The following is a 15097-nucleotide window of genomic DNA, read 5'->3' on the forward strand; positions in this document are numbered from 1 at the left end:
GTTAGCAGCTCAACTGACTGACGGACTGACTGAGGCTTGTCCAAACCCCCAACAGCTGAGCTATCAGCCCCTCCAGCAGCCTGACCACACCTTCTCCTCCTCTCACAGCCAAAGGACTCGGTTTGGCTCCGTTTGGCTTGAGTTTTGTTTTGTTTTCTTTCACTCTGAAATATTTTTATTCTTAACAGCATGAAACCCAGATGTTCCTGCCCCTCTGTTAATGTGACATCACTGTACTTGAGTTGATCACTAAAAATTAAGTGGATTCAACTTGAATAAACAAGATCAGTAAGCTTCTGGTATTCATGATGAACTATCAGCTCACAGATTTGCTTTGTTTTCATATGTTTTTACCTTAACAAAAACAGTTTGTCTCATTCACTTCTTCCAAGCACTCCCTAGCTTCTTTATTTCCTAATCCTAATCCTAAACTTGAACACACCATCTTCTCAACGTTGCCTAACCCAACGAGTGCCTTTGACAATCATTTCTTTGACCTTCTCACCCCTTCTCTAACCTCAGTTTTATTCCCAACCTTTCTAATCCTCACATTTTTACTAAACTTGACCTCTTTTTTAATAATTTATGTAACTTTTAGCTTCTTTAGATCCACTTTTAGAGCCACTTTTGTCCTGCTCACATTGAATAATTCTGAATACAGAATTGCCCGACTGCTGCTAAATATAATTTTATTTATGTAAATATGTCTGTACACCCTCTCCGTGAATCGCTACCTTATCGTGGTGGAGGGGTTTGTGTGTCCCAGGGATCACAGGGGCTATGTTGTCTGGGGGCTTTTGCCCCCTGGTAGGGTCTCCCATGGCAAATTGGTCCTGGGTGAGGGACCAGACAAAGAGCGATTCAGAAGACCCTTATGAAGAAAACATCGAGGAACAGTTTACCCTGCCCGGGATAGGGTTACAGGGCCCCGCCCTGGAGCCAGGCCGGGAGGGTGCCCGAGGGCGGCGTCTGGTGGCCGGGCCTTGGTCCATGGGGCCCGGCCGGGCACAGCTCGAAGAGGAGACATGGGCCCATCCTCCCGCAGGCCCACCACCCGCAGGAGGCGCCATAGGGGTCGGGTGCATTGTGTGCTGGGCGGCAGCCAGGAGCAGAGGCCCTGGCGGACTGATCCCCGGCTGCCAAGACTGGCAATAGGGACATGGAATGTCACCTCTCTGGTGGGGAAGGAGCCTGAGTTAGTGCGTGAGGTTGAGAGGTACCGGCTAGATATAGTCGGGCTCACCTCTACGCATGGCTGGGGCTCTGGAACCAGTCTCCTAGAGAGGGGCTGGACTCTGTCTCAGTCTGGAGTTGCCCCTAGTGAGAGGCGGCGGGCTGGGGTGGGTATTCTAATATCCCCTCGGCTTGCTGCCGGTACGTTGGGGTTTTTCCCGGTGGATGAGAGGGTTTGTTCCCTGAGCCTTAGGGTCGGGGAAAGGGTCCTGACTGTCATCTGCGCTTATGCGCCGAGTGGCAGTTCAGAGTACCCAGCCTTCTTAGAGTCCCTCGGGGGGGTGCTGGAAGGTGCCCCACCGGGAGACTCTGTTGTCCTGCTGGGAGACTTCAATGCTCACGTGGGTAACAACAGCAAGACCTGGAGGGGCGTGATTGGGAGGAACGGCCTCCCTGATCTGAATCCGAGCGGTGTTTTGTTATTGGACTTCTGTGCAAATCACAGTTTGGCCATAACGAACACCTTGTTCGAACATAAGAGTGTCCATAAGTGCACGTGGCACCAGGGCGCTCTAGGCCGCAGGTCGATGATCGATTTTGTAATCGTATCACCAGACCTGCGACCATATGTTCTGGACACTCGGGTAAAGAGAGGGGCTGAGCTGTCAACTGATCACCACCTGGTGGTGAGTTGGATCAGGTGGCGGGGAGGACGCTGGACAGACCCGGTGCACCTAAACGCGTGGTGAGGGTGTGCTGGGAACGTCTAGCAGAGGCCCCAGTCCGCGAGATCTTCAACGCACACCTCCGGCAGAGCTTCAACAGCATTCCGAGGGAGACTGGGGACATTGAGTCCGAATGGACCATGTTCAGCGTCTCCATCGCCCGAGCTGCTGCATTGAGCTGCGGCCGCAAGGTGGTTGGTGCCTGCCGTGGTGGTAATCCCGAACCAAATGGTGGACACCAGAGGTGAAGGGAGCCACCAAGCTGAAGAAGGAGTCCCATCGGGTTTGGTTAGCCTGTGGGACTCCAGAGGCAGCCGACAGGTATCGACAGGCCAAGCGGAATGCGGCTCGGGCAGTGGCTGAAGCAAAAACTTCGGGTGTGGGAGGAGTTCGGAGAGGCCATGGAAAAAGACTTTCGGACTGCCTCGAAGAGATTCTGGCAAACCGTCAGGCGTCTCAGGAGGGGAAAGCGGTGCTCTACCTGCACTGTGTACAGTGCTGGCGGAGCGCTGCTGACGTCGACTGAGAAAATTGTCAGGCGGTGGAAGGAATACTGAGGACCTCCTTAATCCCACTGACACGTCTTCCGAGGAGGAAGCAGAGTCTGGGGATGAGGGAGTGACCCGCCAATTTCCGGGGTGAGGTCACTGAGGCAGTTAAACAACTCCTTGGTGGCAGAGCCCTGGTATTGATGAGGTCCGCCCGAGTTCCTGAAGGCTCTGGATGTTGTAGGGCTGTCCTGGTTGACACGCCTCTACAATGTTGCGTGGAGATCAGGGGCAGTACCCTGGACTGGCAGCAGACCGGGGTGGTGGTCCCCATCTTTAAGAGGGGAGACCGGAGGGTGTGTTCCAACTACAGGGGATCACACTCCTCAGCCTCCTGGGAAAGTCTATGCCAGGGTGCTGGAAAGGAGAGTTCGTCCGTTAGTCGAACCTCGGATACAGGAGGAACAATGCGGTTTTGTCCTGGTCGCGAACACTGGACCTGCTCTTTATCCTCTCAAGGATACTTGAGGGTGCATGGGAGTTTGCCCAACCAGTCTACATGTGTTTTGTGGACTTGGAGAAGGCATTCGACCGTGTCCTCGGGTGTCCTGTGGGAGGTGTTGCGGGAGTATGGGGTGTCTGGCCCATTGCTACGGGCCATTCGATCCCTGTACAACCGTTGCAAGAGTTTGGTTCGCATTGCGGCAATAAGTCGGACTTGTTCCCGGTGGGTGATGGGCTCCGCCAGGGCTGCCCTTTGTCACCGGTTCTGTTCATAATTTTATGGACAGGATTTCTAGGCGCAGCCAAGTGGCGGAGGGCTTTCACTTGGTGGCCTCAGAATCTCATCTCTGCTTTTTATGGATGATGTGGTTCTGATGGCTTCATCAGGTGAAGGCCTCCAGCTCGCACTGGAGCGGTTCGCAGCCGAGTGTGAAGCAGCAGGAATGAGGATCAGCACCTCCAAATCTGAGGCCATGGTTCTCAGCCGGAAAAGGGTGGAGTGCCCACTCGGGTCGGGGATGAGTTCCTGCCCCAAGTGGAGGAGTTCAAGTATCTCGGGGTCTTGTTCGTGAGTGATGGGAGAAGGGGCCGGAGATTGACAGGCGGATTGGTGCTGCGGCTGCAGCGATGCGGACGCTGCACTGGTCCGTCGTGGTGAAGAGGGAGCTGAGTGTAAAAGCGAAGCTCTCAATTTACCGGTCGATCTCGTCCCTACCCTCACCTATGGCCATGAGCTGTGGGTGGTGACCGAAAAGAACGAGATCGCGGATACAAGCGGCAGAAATGAGCTTCCTCCGAAGGGTGGCTGGCCTCTCCCTTAGAGATAGGGTGAGAAGCTCGGCCATCCGGGAGGGGCTCAGAGTAGAGCCGCTGCTCCTCCACATCGAAAGGAGCCAGTTGAGGTGGTTCGGGCATCTGACAAGGATGCCTCCTGGGCGCCTCCTGGGTGAGGTGTTCGGGCATGTCCCACTGGGAGGCCCAGGGCAGACCCAGGACACGCTGGAGAGATTATATCTCTCGGCTGGCCTGGGAACGCCTTGGTATTCCCCCGGGTAAGCTGGAGGAGGTGGCTGGGGAGAGGGAGGTCTGGGCTTCTCTGCTTAGGCTGCTGCCCCCGCGACCCGGCCTCGGATAAAGCGGATGAAGATGGATGGATGGATGGATGGATGGATGTCTGTACACAAACACAAACATATATCATGTATTCTCTATTTAAACAAGATAAACCTTCAGAGCAGGAACTTAGTAATTTAACAGTGCCACCATCTCTAATCTGACTCCTAATTTCTAATCCTGACCCTCTGAAATTTATCCACAATCACTGACCCTAACCCCCATGGATCTAACCCCTAAACCTAGACCCAGCATCTTTAATCCTTTTACATCATCAATTTGATTTTCTTTTCCACCTGAATAACGTCAAAAAATTGCACAATACATTTTTAAGTAGTAAATTGCAAAAAAAAAAGAAATGTAACAAATATAATTAAAATTTCATATATGCAAATTAATATCTCTTTTTTTGTCAGAAGATTCAATAAACACTCTATTTTTAAATAAAATGGAATTTTGTCACAGTTGATTCATGGTTCAGGCTTGAAAGGGTTAATTCTACCACCAGAACCTTAAACTGCATCCACACTGTAAGCAGCTAGCAGCACCACAGCAACCGGAGACCGAGTCAATGACCTTCAGCAACTTTAAGCAACTACGGGAGACAAAACTCACTGACGACACAAAGTGAGCGAGTCCCAAGGAAAACAAGAGTAACTACCAATAAGAGTGAAGGATGCTGTTGATGCATTAGAGGGTTACCTAGGCAACCAGTGCCTGGAACATCTGCAAAGTCATCTTTACCCCTGATCTTTAATCCTAATCTGTGTGTTTTAGGCTTTTCATTCAGGTTCTATGTCCATGTGTAGGAAGAGTTGATCTAACTTATAATACTGTTCCTGTGCTTTGAAGCTGTGTTTTCATGTGCATATCCAATCTGTGGGCACATGTATATGTTTATTTATACTACTTAATATTCTCACTGGTTACACAACTTAATCCATAAGTAATCCCTGAACCTTAATGCTGAACAGTAGTAACCTTAAACTAACTCTAAGATCTCAGAAAATGTGATTTTTCACAGTTTGAAATTTGCCCTTGAGAATCTTGTTAATAGGGTTACAAAAATTAGACCTTCTAACTAGCACACATAAAAAACTATTAACATTTTTCCACCAAATATCCCTTTGTTCCCTTAAAGCTGTGGGATATGACCAACATTAACGTAAGCGCACAAAACTTTAAAGGTCTGAGAATTTCTAAGAATCAATTTAAGACCTTTAACAGCCTTTTAAAGATGTGCATATGGAAAATATTTGAGTTCATGTATTTGAAATATGACTGCATTCAAACAGGAAAACAAACACTTTTTGGACCGACTGCTTTGTAATACTGTTATTAATCATGCTGTGGTTTATTGTAGTCAGCAATGAGCTTGTAAATGTTATTTTTTCAGTGATCTCCGGCTCAGCTTGAGTCTGGCTCAGCTGTGTACAATAATGGGCGTGTTTGCGCGCTAATTTCTCGTCATTGATTGTTTTCAGATGTAAAATAAAATCACTCGGAGCAGCTCTCCCGACTGTTTCAACAGCCGTCCCGAGGCTGGATCAGACGAGGCTTTTCAAACACGACGTGATTTATTCAGGGCTGTGAACACAGCAACATTTGTTCCTAATAAAGCAGCTCTGAGTTTGGCTTTTTCAATGAGGAAGAGTGAGAACTGGAGCTGCGTGTTGTTGCAAAGTTTGACAACCAGCTTCAGCAGACACAACACAGCTGAGTTTGTAAAGTCTCATCGGTGGATTGTGCGCTGTTAAAGTGATTTTGTTATCACGGAGGGATCTCTCTGAGATATTTTCATGAACAAACATGGTTAAAGGAGCTTTCGTTTTATTCTTCAACATGTTGAATCATGTCAGCGCCTGAAAAATAAACACATCATTTCATAAAAGCAAAGCCAAAACGGCTTGCATAATTACACACACACACACACGTTCATGTTCTGGAGATCAGCCTGGTCTTCCTGGAAATATTCAGTCTTATAAATGTGCCAAATACGTGTGAAGGATTAATCCATGAAATAAAACAGTTGCTGGACGGCGACACGTTCACACACCCACACACTGACAGGAGGTCAGCGTCAGTCCATTTTTGTTTCAGGAGTCATCCGGACACACATCAGCAGGTCTAAAATCACTCTGGTGTGCAGTTTAGATCCCATTTAATTCAGGTTACGTCAATGTATGATTTCCTATTTGTTTCTTAATGGGATCACTCAAAAAGATACAGTAGGATTTGTGTGAGACTTTTACAAGAACTGAATTAGTTCATCTTAGAAGTTTTAATTTTTGGAAGATGGAGAAAAACTGAAAACATCTTCTCAAATACATATCAAACTGAAAGAGTTTAAAAAGTTCTAATCCAGATCCATTCGTGACCCTTTGAGATGTGGGAACTTATTTCATGCTTTAAGAGGTATGCAGTCTCACACCTGTTTGTTGGTAAGATTACCTCAAAGCAGGTGGAGAGGTGAACCTATTAGATTTTGGTGCAGACCTGGATCTCTTTCTTTAAAGCTCAGAAGCGAGGCCTTGACCCTAATGGATGTCTGAGTGCACTCTGCAGACGGCAAAGAACGTCCGGTCCAAATGTGGCCCACATCGGCAGCTATCTCTGCGCCACGTTCATGAGGCTGACTCAAACCAGCCATACCTCCACCTGATGTGTGGATGCACGCATCTACAATTAGCTTGCATGTCATAGAAGTTACTTACTAAAATAAATGTCTTCTGCTTTCCTTATATAGTCAAATGGAAACACTGCTGCAATGGAACAGGGTCAGTGTAAGGTAAAGAAGGGTTATCGTGAACCTTGAATCATGCAAAGCAACTTTCGTGTAGCCAGAAATAAGAAGAATGGGTTGACGTTAACATTATCGCTGCGAGTGGTGAGATATTCCAGCACTCTGTGTTTTCACATCATGTGATGGTGCGTTTCTGTGAACATGTGTTTATACATCAATAAACGAAAAATATTCTGCGGGTCTTGAACAAGTCGCTGGTAAGTTCAACACAAGACTCTGGTGGGGAAAGTGTTAAAGATGCTGTGGTTTATCTTTGCATCGTGATACTGGTGCAGCGCCGTCGCTCACTCATTCGTCACACCCAGCCTTCCTCCTGCACTCACACAGTTTGGTGCCACCGCTCGTGTTTTATCTGTAATGTTCCATTAATTTGAACCTCTGCGGGGACCGCACATAAACGAGAGAACTGCTGCCGTGTGATAATCATCTCACTGCTTCCACACAGAGGAGGGCAGTGACTCAATTTACTATAATGAGCTCTGAACATCGCTGTGGATAACCAGGGCTGCAGAGGACTAAATATACTTCAGGTAACTGTGGTAATAACCTCTTCTTTTCTCACCTGAGGAGGAATATGATCGTGAGAGGACAGCTGGAGATGTCAACATTTGCTGGAACATTTTTTGGGAATGACATTTTTTAATATCCTTCAAAAACAGTTTGACAGTAAGGTCCAACCAACATGAAATGACACCAACCGAAACTCACTCATCATCTTGTTTTTCCTAAACTAGCACACAGGTACATTATGCAGTTATACAAAGAAATGTTTACTGCATTTTACACATTTTTAGCATCTTTTCTACAAATATTTGCTTAGAAAACACATTGTTGTGTATATTATAAGTAATTATTGTTTTGCTTTAGGTTAAAATGGTATTAGTCACAAAATAAAAGATAAAATATGTGGTTATAAAACAAAAAAATAAACACCGGATCCACTGGCAAGTGGGCGGGTCCACAGGAGGGATGGTGCCATCCCCCTTGTTTGTTCAGGCTGAGCTGGCCAGGAACACCTGGCTAAGATCAACCACCAGGACTAGCTTAGTCTGGGTTCCTCACAGAGGACCGTCTTGCCTTGGAAGACTCTAACACTCGGGAACACAAGCCACTGCACCATCAAAGGATGGTGATTAGTACAAGCTCACAGTACAACTTCTGCTTCTCCACATCAATAGGAGCCAGCTGTGGTGGTTTGAACACCTGACCCACATACAAGGTCTTAAATAATCAGGCCCCATCTTATCTTAATGACCTTATAGTACCATATAACCCCATTAGAGTGCTTCGCTCTCGCACTGCAGGCTTACTTGTTGTTCCTAGGATATTTAAAAGTAGAATGGGAGGGAGAGTCCTTCAGTTTTCAGGCCCCTCTTCTGTGGAACCAGCTTCCAGTTTAGATTCAGGAGACAGACACTATTTCTATGTTTAAGATTAGGCTTAAAACTTTCCTTTTTGCTAAAGCATATAGTTAGGGCTGGACCAGGTGACGCTGAATCCTCCCTTAGATATGCCGCAATAGGTGTAGGTTGCTGGGGGATTCCCATGATGCACTGAGTGTTTCTTCTTCACTAACTATGTGTTAATAGACCTCTCTGCACTGAATCATACTTGTTATTAATCTCTGGCTGTCTTCCACAGCATGTCTTTTATCCTGTCTTCCCTCTCTCTCTCCAACCGGTCACGGCAGATGGCCGTCCCTCCCTGAGCCTGGTTTTGCCGGAGGTTTCTTAAAAGGGAGTTTTTCCTTCCCTCCCAGTGCTTGCTCATAGGGGGTCATATGATTGTTGGGTTTTTCTCTGTATGTATTATTGTAGGGTCTACCTTACAATATAAAGTGCCTTGAGGCAACTGTTGTGATTTGGCGCTATATAAGTAAAATTGAAATTGAAATTGACCAAGATGTCTTTTGGAAACTTCTTAGATGAAGTGCTTGGGTTTGTTCAGCTGGAGAGATTAAGTCTCGTGGCATCAGTTAAACAAACGTGTAATGAGCTCAGGTGATGTTGTATGGGAACCATAGGCACTATGCTTTATAACCTCCTGTAAGCGATCCAGTCAGTACATTTTTTCAATTAGTTTAATATTTTCTGTTATTTCATTGGGTTATATGAGTTGCTCTTTGTTTCTCCCCTCACCCAGAGAAAGAGCTTTATCTCAATCTGCCTTGGAAGACCCTGCCTGCCAAGGACAAATTGCCTCTGACAACATAGTTCCTGGGATCACTGGAAAGCACAAACCCCTCCACTCCAATAAGGTGGTGATTCACGGGGGGACCACCCTCCCCTATGGTCATGAGTTCTGGGTAGTGACTAAAAATTAAATTGTAGATACAAGTGGTTGAAATTAGTTTCCTACTCTCCCTTAGAGATAAGATTTAAAGCTCAGTGAGTTGGCTGGGACTCAGAGCTTCAGAGTTTCAGGACCCAGAACTTGCTGGAGGGATTACATGTTGACTGGCCTGGGAATGACTCAGTGAGCTGGAAGAGATGCCCGGGGTGAGGGGAGCCTGGGTTTCTATGCTCAAACTCACTACCCGGCTACGTAGTGGATGGATGGATGGATGGATGGATGGATGGATGGATGGATGGGTGGATGGATGGATCTTCTGTCTTTTCCACCACTCATAAAACAATAAAAACACTGAATTTGTTTTTTAAATGTATGATCTTCAGGTTTATTTCATTTCTCTCATTAGTCAGCCCTGATAATGATTGTGTTTGATGAGTAATGCATTAACAGTACATATAGTCTGTATTGTTAGGTTGCCGGGGTCGTCGACCCAGTGTTTTGTGTTTTTGGTTGTTTGATTTTGTTTATTTTATTATGTTTTAGTTTTCTTTGTCTAGTAGGTTAAAGGAATATTCTAAGTTTAGGTTCTCGGAGTGGTTCATGTTAGGTTGTTTATTCCTTGCGTTTAGTGATTGTGAAGTTTTACCTCTCTCAGTGTCTAGCCGTGTCTTGAGTTCAGTCTGTGTGTTTCCTGTCTTATTTTGATAGTCTTTGTCCTTTGTCAGGTTAGTCTGCTTTGCTTTATGTGTCTTGTCAGCTCTGATTTGTCCAGGCTGTGTTAACAACTGTTCCCCATCCTCACGTTATCCCTTTGTATATTTAAGCCCTGCGTCTTCCTTGGTCTGTGCCACAATCTCCATCATTCTATACTGTGTGTTGTGTCTGCCAGCCTGCCTGTTTAGTTATTTGTAGTCACAGTTTAGTTCATTTTCTGCTGTGTACCAATAAATCTAAGTTTGAGTTCACGTTTGCCTCCTGGAGTCTGCGTTTTGGGTCTTCTACTCCTGCCTGCCGCACACAGCCCTTGACACGTATTGGTAGTGCTGGGGAAGGTTCCTGATGGTGGGTTTAGAAGCAGGACCAAAATCAGTTTCTGCTTTACGCCCCATAAAACCTTGGGCCGGCTCTGGATCGATGAAAGGATGGATGGAAGGATGGGCAACCTTTTGCCTCTTTTCCCTATATTATACTGTTTAAATTTCACAGAGGTGCAGTCTCACAGTCATTACATTTATTTATTTTCATTTTGAGGGGTTTGTAAAGTTTATTTTGTTGTATTTTGAAAATCTATTAGTATTATAGTCAAATACAGCTACAGCTTTAAATCTGAAAACGAGGAGTTTAAAGTGCCTCTGACTGTATGTGCGGCAGAGTGTGAAATCACTGTGCAGGAATTTTTGCAATGACATCATAATTCGTCTCAGATCTATGAGGAACATCGCCATCTAGCTCTCATCCCCGTCTCTTCATGAAACTACAGAGTGCACAGCATGAAGAATAAAAAGGGAAGCGGGAAATCTTGTCTTTTGACCTATCAGGATAAATCATTAGTCAACACATCTGTCTCTGACAAGAATTGCTATAGAAATTTAAAATGAAGTCATATTTTTTTCACATTACCTCAGTGTAGAAGTTTTTCTTTTCTTAAATTCTGGTTTCAGAATTACAATCATTTTTCATTTTATTTTATTTTATTTTGTTTTATTTTATTTTATACTGCCTTGTTTAAAATTAGGATACCTGCTGTTTTTTAACTGTTTTATTACTAATTCATTACTTTTATTTTTACTAAGTGGTAATCTGTAAGTGAACATCTATAAAACACGAATTCAGGATAAATGCCTTTAACAAAAAAGTATTTGCTTATGTAGAGATATGTGTAGGTCAGCATTCGGCCAATTCACAAATAATAAAACGCTGAACATCCCCAGGTTACTTTCACAATAAAAGTCAGCATATTAGTCATTTGGTGTTTCAGTAGAAGTGATCAAACGCGTGTAAAATTAAGATACTTCTCTTCATATGCATGTAAATTGACTTAATTTTTTTTCTTTTACATTTTTTGTTTTCAAAAACTTTCTTTTATTTGAAAAATCAAAATTCGAGCAACTAAAACTCACCTGTTTGAATTTGAGAGATTTTAATGATAATTTTGTGACTCAAATTTTAAAAACCACTGTACTTGACCTGAAACATAAAGAAAACACAGAAGAAGAAATACTGTAAGAAAAAAAATCTGCAAATAGTGGTTAAAGAACTGATAACACAACCAGAAAGCCACAAATATGATCTAATCTGCACTTTTACATGTAATTAAATGTGTTTACTTGTAACCTTTCTTTACAAATGTACATTCACACCCAGAGACAGGGTCACAAAGTCTGCAAGTGTTTTAGTTAGAATGTTAGAAGCTCAGGTCATGATGACACACAAACAGAGGCAGAACTTCAGCAGCAGCAGGCAGCTACACACGCACACACACACACACTCACACACACAAATATGCATATGTGTGTGTACTTGTGTGTGTTATTTAAGATAACAAAGAAAGAAAGAAGAAGAGAGTAAAGCCTGAATTTCAGCACAAGAAAGGACATTTTTAAAATTTGGAACTGACTAATGGCTGAATAAGCTTTGTCTTATAGGCATCTTTCAGTCCAACATGTAGTCTCAATCAAACGTAACCACACTGAGGTATAAAGACAGACTTCAGCACGGCAGAATCCTGTTTCACAAAGCAGTATGCAAATGATTGCTCTTCTCATATAGATGTGCACAGAGCTCTAACCTCAGCTCATCCCCATGCTTGGCTTGTTTGTTTGCTAAATTACTTTGTTTGCACAGGTTTGGCCAGAAGTGGAGCCAAGGGGTGGCCATGGGTGCCTCTGACCCTGACCCCTTCAAAATAAAAGCATAAATCACAAATAACAATTTTTACAGAATGTTGGGATTATAAAGAGACTTCTGAGAACTAACACAATGAGAAGAAACTTGGAAAATGCTGGTCACACCTCACAGTGACTGGTAAGGCCTGTTATTGGAGTGGAAGGTCTTAGAGCTTGTATCTCACAGCAACTGCTCTTGTAGTACTCCATTTAAATTGTAATCTTAGAACCTTTAATGACAATTTTAAACTTTAGCAGCTCCCTCAGACTTTTTTTATTAATGTAGATTATATAAAAAATATATAAAATAGGGAACTACTGTATGTAAATATACTACTTGGTCCACAGTGATTTCCAGCAAGGAAAAATCTGTTTCTGTGCCACCAAAATAAAAAATGATATGACTCTGGCCACCCGGATCAAACCCGCGTGACACCACAGAGTTATACCGCTTCTTACTGAGGAACTGGAACAAAGGTTTCTTTTATAATGTAAAAATACAGATAAGCCAGATGCTTAGTTAAAGTTTTTTGAGACTCAGAAATTCTCTCTTCCTTGGTAGTAAAAGTAGACCGAGAGCTTTAAAAACTATCCGGGAACTAATCTCTGTCACATTAAGAAAGAAAGAAAAGTGTTTTCACGAGAACTCTTGGTGGCTGGCCAGGGTAACAGTGGTGAACGTTGGGTGGAAAATTGATCAATTTGTGTGGTGTTTTTGGAAACGTGTTTCCACAGCTTCAGAGGAAAATGCAGGTTATTGTTTTCATTGTAAAATTACACCATTTGTCCTCAATAACCCGAAATTTTTGGGGGTTTGTTTGTTTTTGTTTTATTGTAAATTTACAGCTTTAATCGTACAAATTATTAGTTTTTTCCTCCTGAATTTGACACTTTTTATCTTCTAAATTTACAAATTTATTCTAAAAAAAATTTTTTGTCATAAATTTGGCACTTTTTTGTAAATTTACAAAACTGATTTTAAAAATTTAGTGTTATCTCATAAATATATTTTTTCTGCTAAATTTACCTGTAAATTTACTTTTTTTAGTTTAAAAGAGCTTCAGTGTTTTCTCGTGAATTTCTTTTTTATTCTGTAAATTTACAACTTTAAGCTTGAACGATGTGAGGGTTTTTTCCGCAGAAACAAAAGTTAGGTCTCAAAAGTTCAAAAGTATGTTCTCATAAATGTTCATTTTTTTGTGAAATTCGCATCCCTTTTACGGAATCGTGTATTTATTTATGCCTACTGCGCTTTATTAGTACACCGTGGTGACGAATATACCATTTTGTTTAGAATATTTTATTTTGAAAGCATTTACGCACACTTCCGGCACCGAGGTGAATTTCTGCAGCCTGAACTCCGAGCTGATCGTAGGCAGCTACATATCTGCTCTATTAAGTGCGCTGATGAGCAACACTATCATCCGAGGAGGATCATGGAATAAACATGGCCCACAATAGGAGCTTTTTCTTTGAAGGTAAGCCGTGACACTCTGCTCCGTGCTCCGGCCGCCCAGCAGCTTTTTTACCCAAATACCGAGACAGGTTCTGCCCGCTCTGGCGTTGAACACCATCGGTCCAAAATACGTGTGGAACACCAGCGAGTTATGGCTAGCATTAGCTCGCTGTTAAGACATATTCATCCTCACACACACACACACACGGGGTTGAACTGAGCGCTGCGAGGCCGCGGGCACATACACACTTCGGGGCCCAGAGGGGGAAGTTGAGACATGTGCAGTCCAGTCCAGTCCGGTCCGGTTCGATTCAGTTCTGCGGGCTTTCGCGGACTCTGGGTTTGCACAGTCTGAGCTAGCGACCCCCTCGTTAGCGCTGACGTTAGCTGGGTTTGCAGTGTGCAGCGACAGGCCTTCCTGTCTCTGCTCGGCTGCTAGCTCTAACAACACGTTAATACAACAGGAGAAAGATGCAAAAACACCCGAGTGACACACAGAAAAGCGGCGAAAATGACACACGCAGCGCCCAACCTAGCAGGGTAACACCAGCCGAAGATGTTAGCATGCTAACAGTAAGATTAAAAAATGTAAACATTAACGCACCGTGCTTTCTCTCTGCCCTTCAGCTTAAATTCAGATTGAAAATTAAACTGTGAGGGGCTCCCGTCACTCACACCCAGGTGGTTTACATATGTCAGTTAATGCTTTGCTCACCGGCTTTCTGAAAACCACACAAAACAGATTTTATCTGAAAGTGGTGCCAAGCAATTAAGCTGTCTCATGAAGCAGCCCATTTTTTACCTTGGAACAAAAAATGAAATGTATATATTTTTATTGTTATTGTTATTATTGGGGTTTTTTATTTATGTATTGTCCAGCCCATCCAGTATGTTACATCTGGCCTTTGAGGCTTGCTGTTATCTTTTTCCCATTGGAAAGACTGAGGTTTAAAAGGGATAATTACATTAATGAATAATAAAATTCAGATAGACTGACTCAGTAGCGAGTTTATTTTGGTCGATTGTTGAGAGTTTGGAGAACATTTCATAAAAGCCAAAAATCACAATTTAATCCCGCAGGCAAGGGGCATTGTTTTTCTTGGCTTGTGGGCATTCAGGGGCTGATTGCTCATGTAAATATGATCTTTCCTGTACACAGTCAGTCTGAGCTACTTTATTTCACAGACAATTCTGCTTTTTCTGTCTTTTTTTTTTTTTTTTTTTTTTTTTTTTTTTTTGTTATATTTTTTATGGACAAAGAACTCAACCTCTTATTCCAGTGTTGGTGATTGCTAAAACCTTCCAGAATCTCATGTTTTACGGAGCTTGGGATATTACACCTGCAAGCACAGTTGGTCTGGGCTATCTTTTTGTTAAACAGAAGTATGTGCTGAAAAATGTGGATTTTCCAGTTTTTGGGGACATTGATGAACAAAAATGGCCTTGTTTTTAAATAAATGAGGTCAAAAAGCACCCTGCTGGTGATTTTCCTTTATCTTTGGGAGGCAGCAACATTTTCTGTTTACAGGGAAAACCTTATTACTGTATCGATTAGAGCTGTGCAGTCAATCAAAATTCAAACTCAACTGGCTTCCAACAGTGATTAAAACAAGATAATTAACGTCATTCATCTTTAGCTGTTCTCTGAATCCCCAGTC

At 43.5% G+C, this 15097-nt stretch overlaps 1 protein-coding gene across 2 annotated transcripts in view; it reads left to right on the forward strand.

The window, feature by feature from the left end:
- The first annotated feature begins 13305 nt into the window (after positions 1-13305).
- senp6a (SUMO specific peptidase 6a) overlaps positions 13306-15097 on the forward strand; it is a 29362-nt gene continuing 27570 nt past the window's right edge. Inside the window, exon 1 of one of the 2 annotated variants that reach the window (XM_031751565.2) lies at positions 13306-13461. In XM_031751565.2, coding sequence (XP_031607425.1) covers positions 13431-13461 — 31 coding nt within the window. In that variant the 5' untranslated portion in view covers positions 13306-13430. The remainder of the gene's footprint in view (positions 13462-15097) is intronic. The other variant, XM_031751566.2, reaches the window with a different exon arrangement.

The sequence above is a fragment of the Oreochromis aureus genome, linkage group 15 (assembly GCF_013358895.1).
Source record: "Oreochromis aureus strain Israel breed Guangdong linkage group 15, ZZ_aureus, whole genome shotgun sequence".
Classification (NCBI taxonomy): Eukaryota; Metazoa; Chordata; class Actinopteri; order Cichliformes; family Cichlidae; genus Oreochromis; species Oreochromis aureus.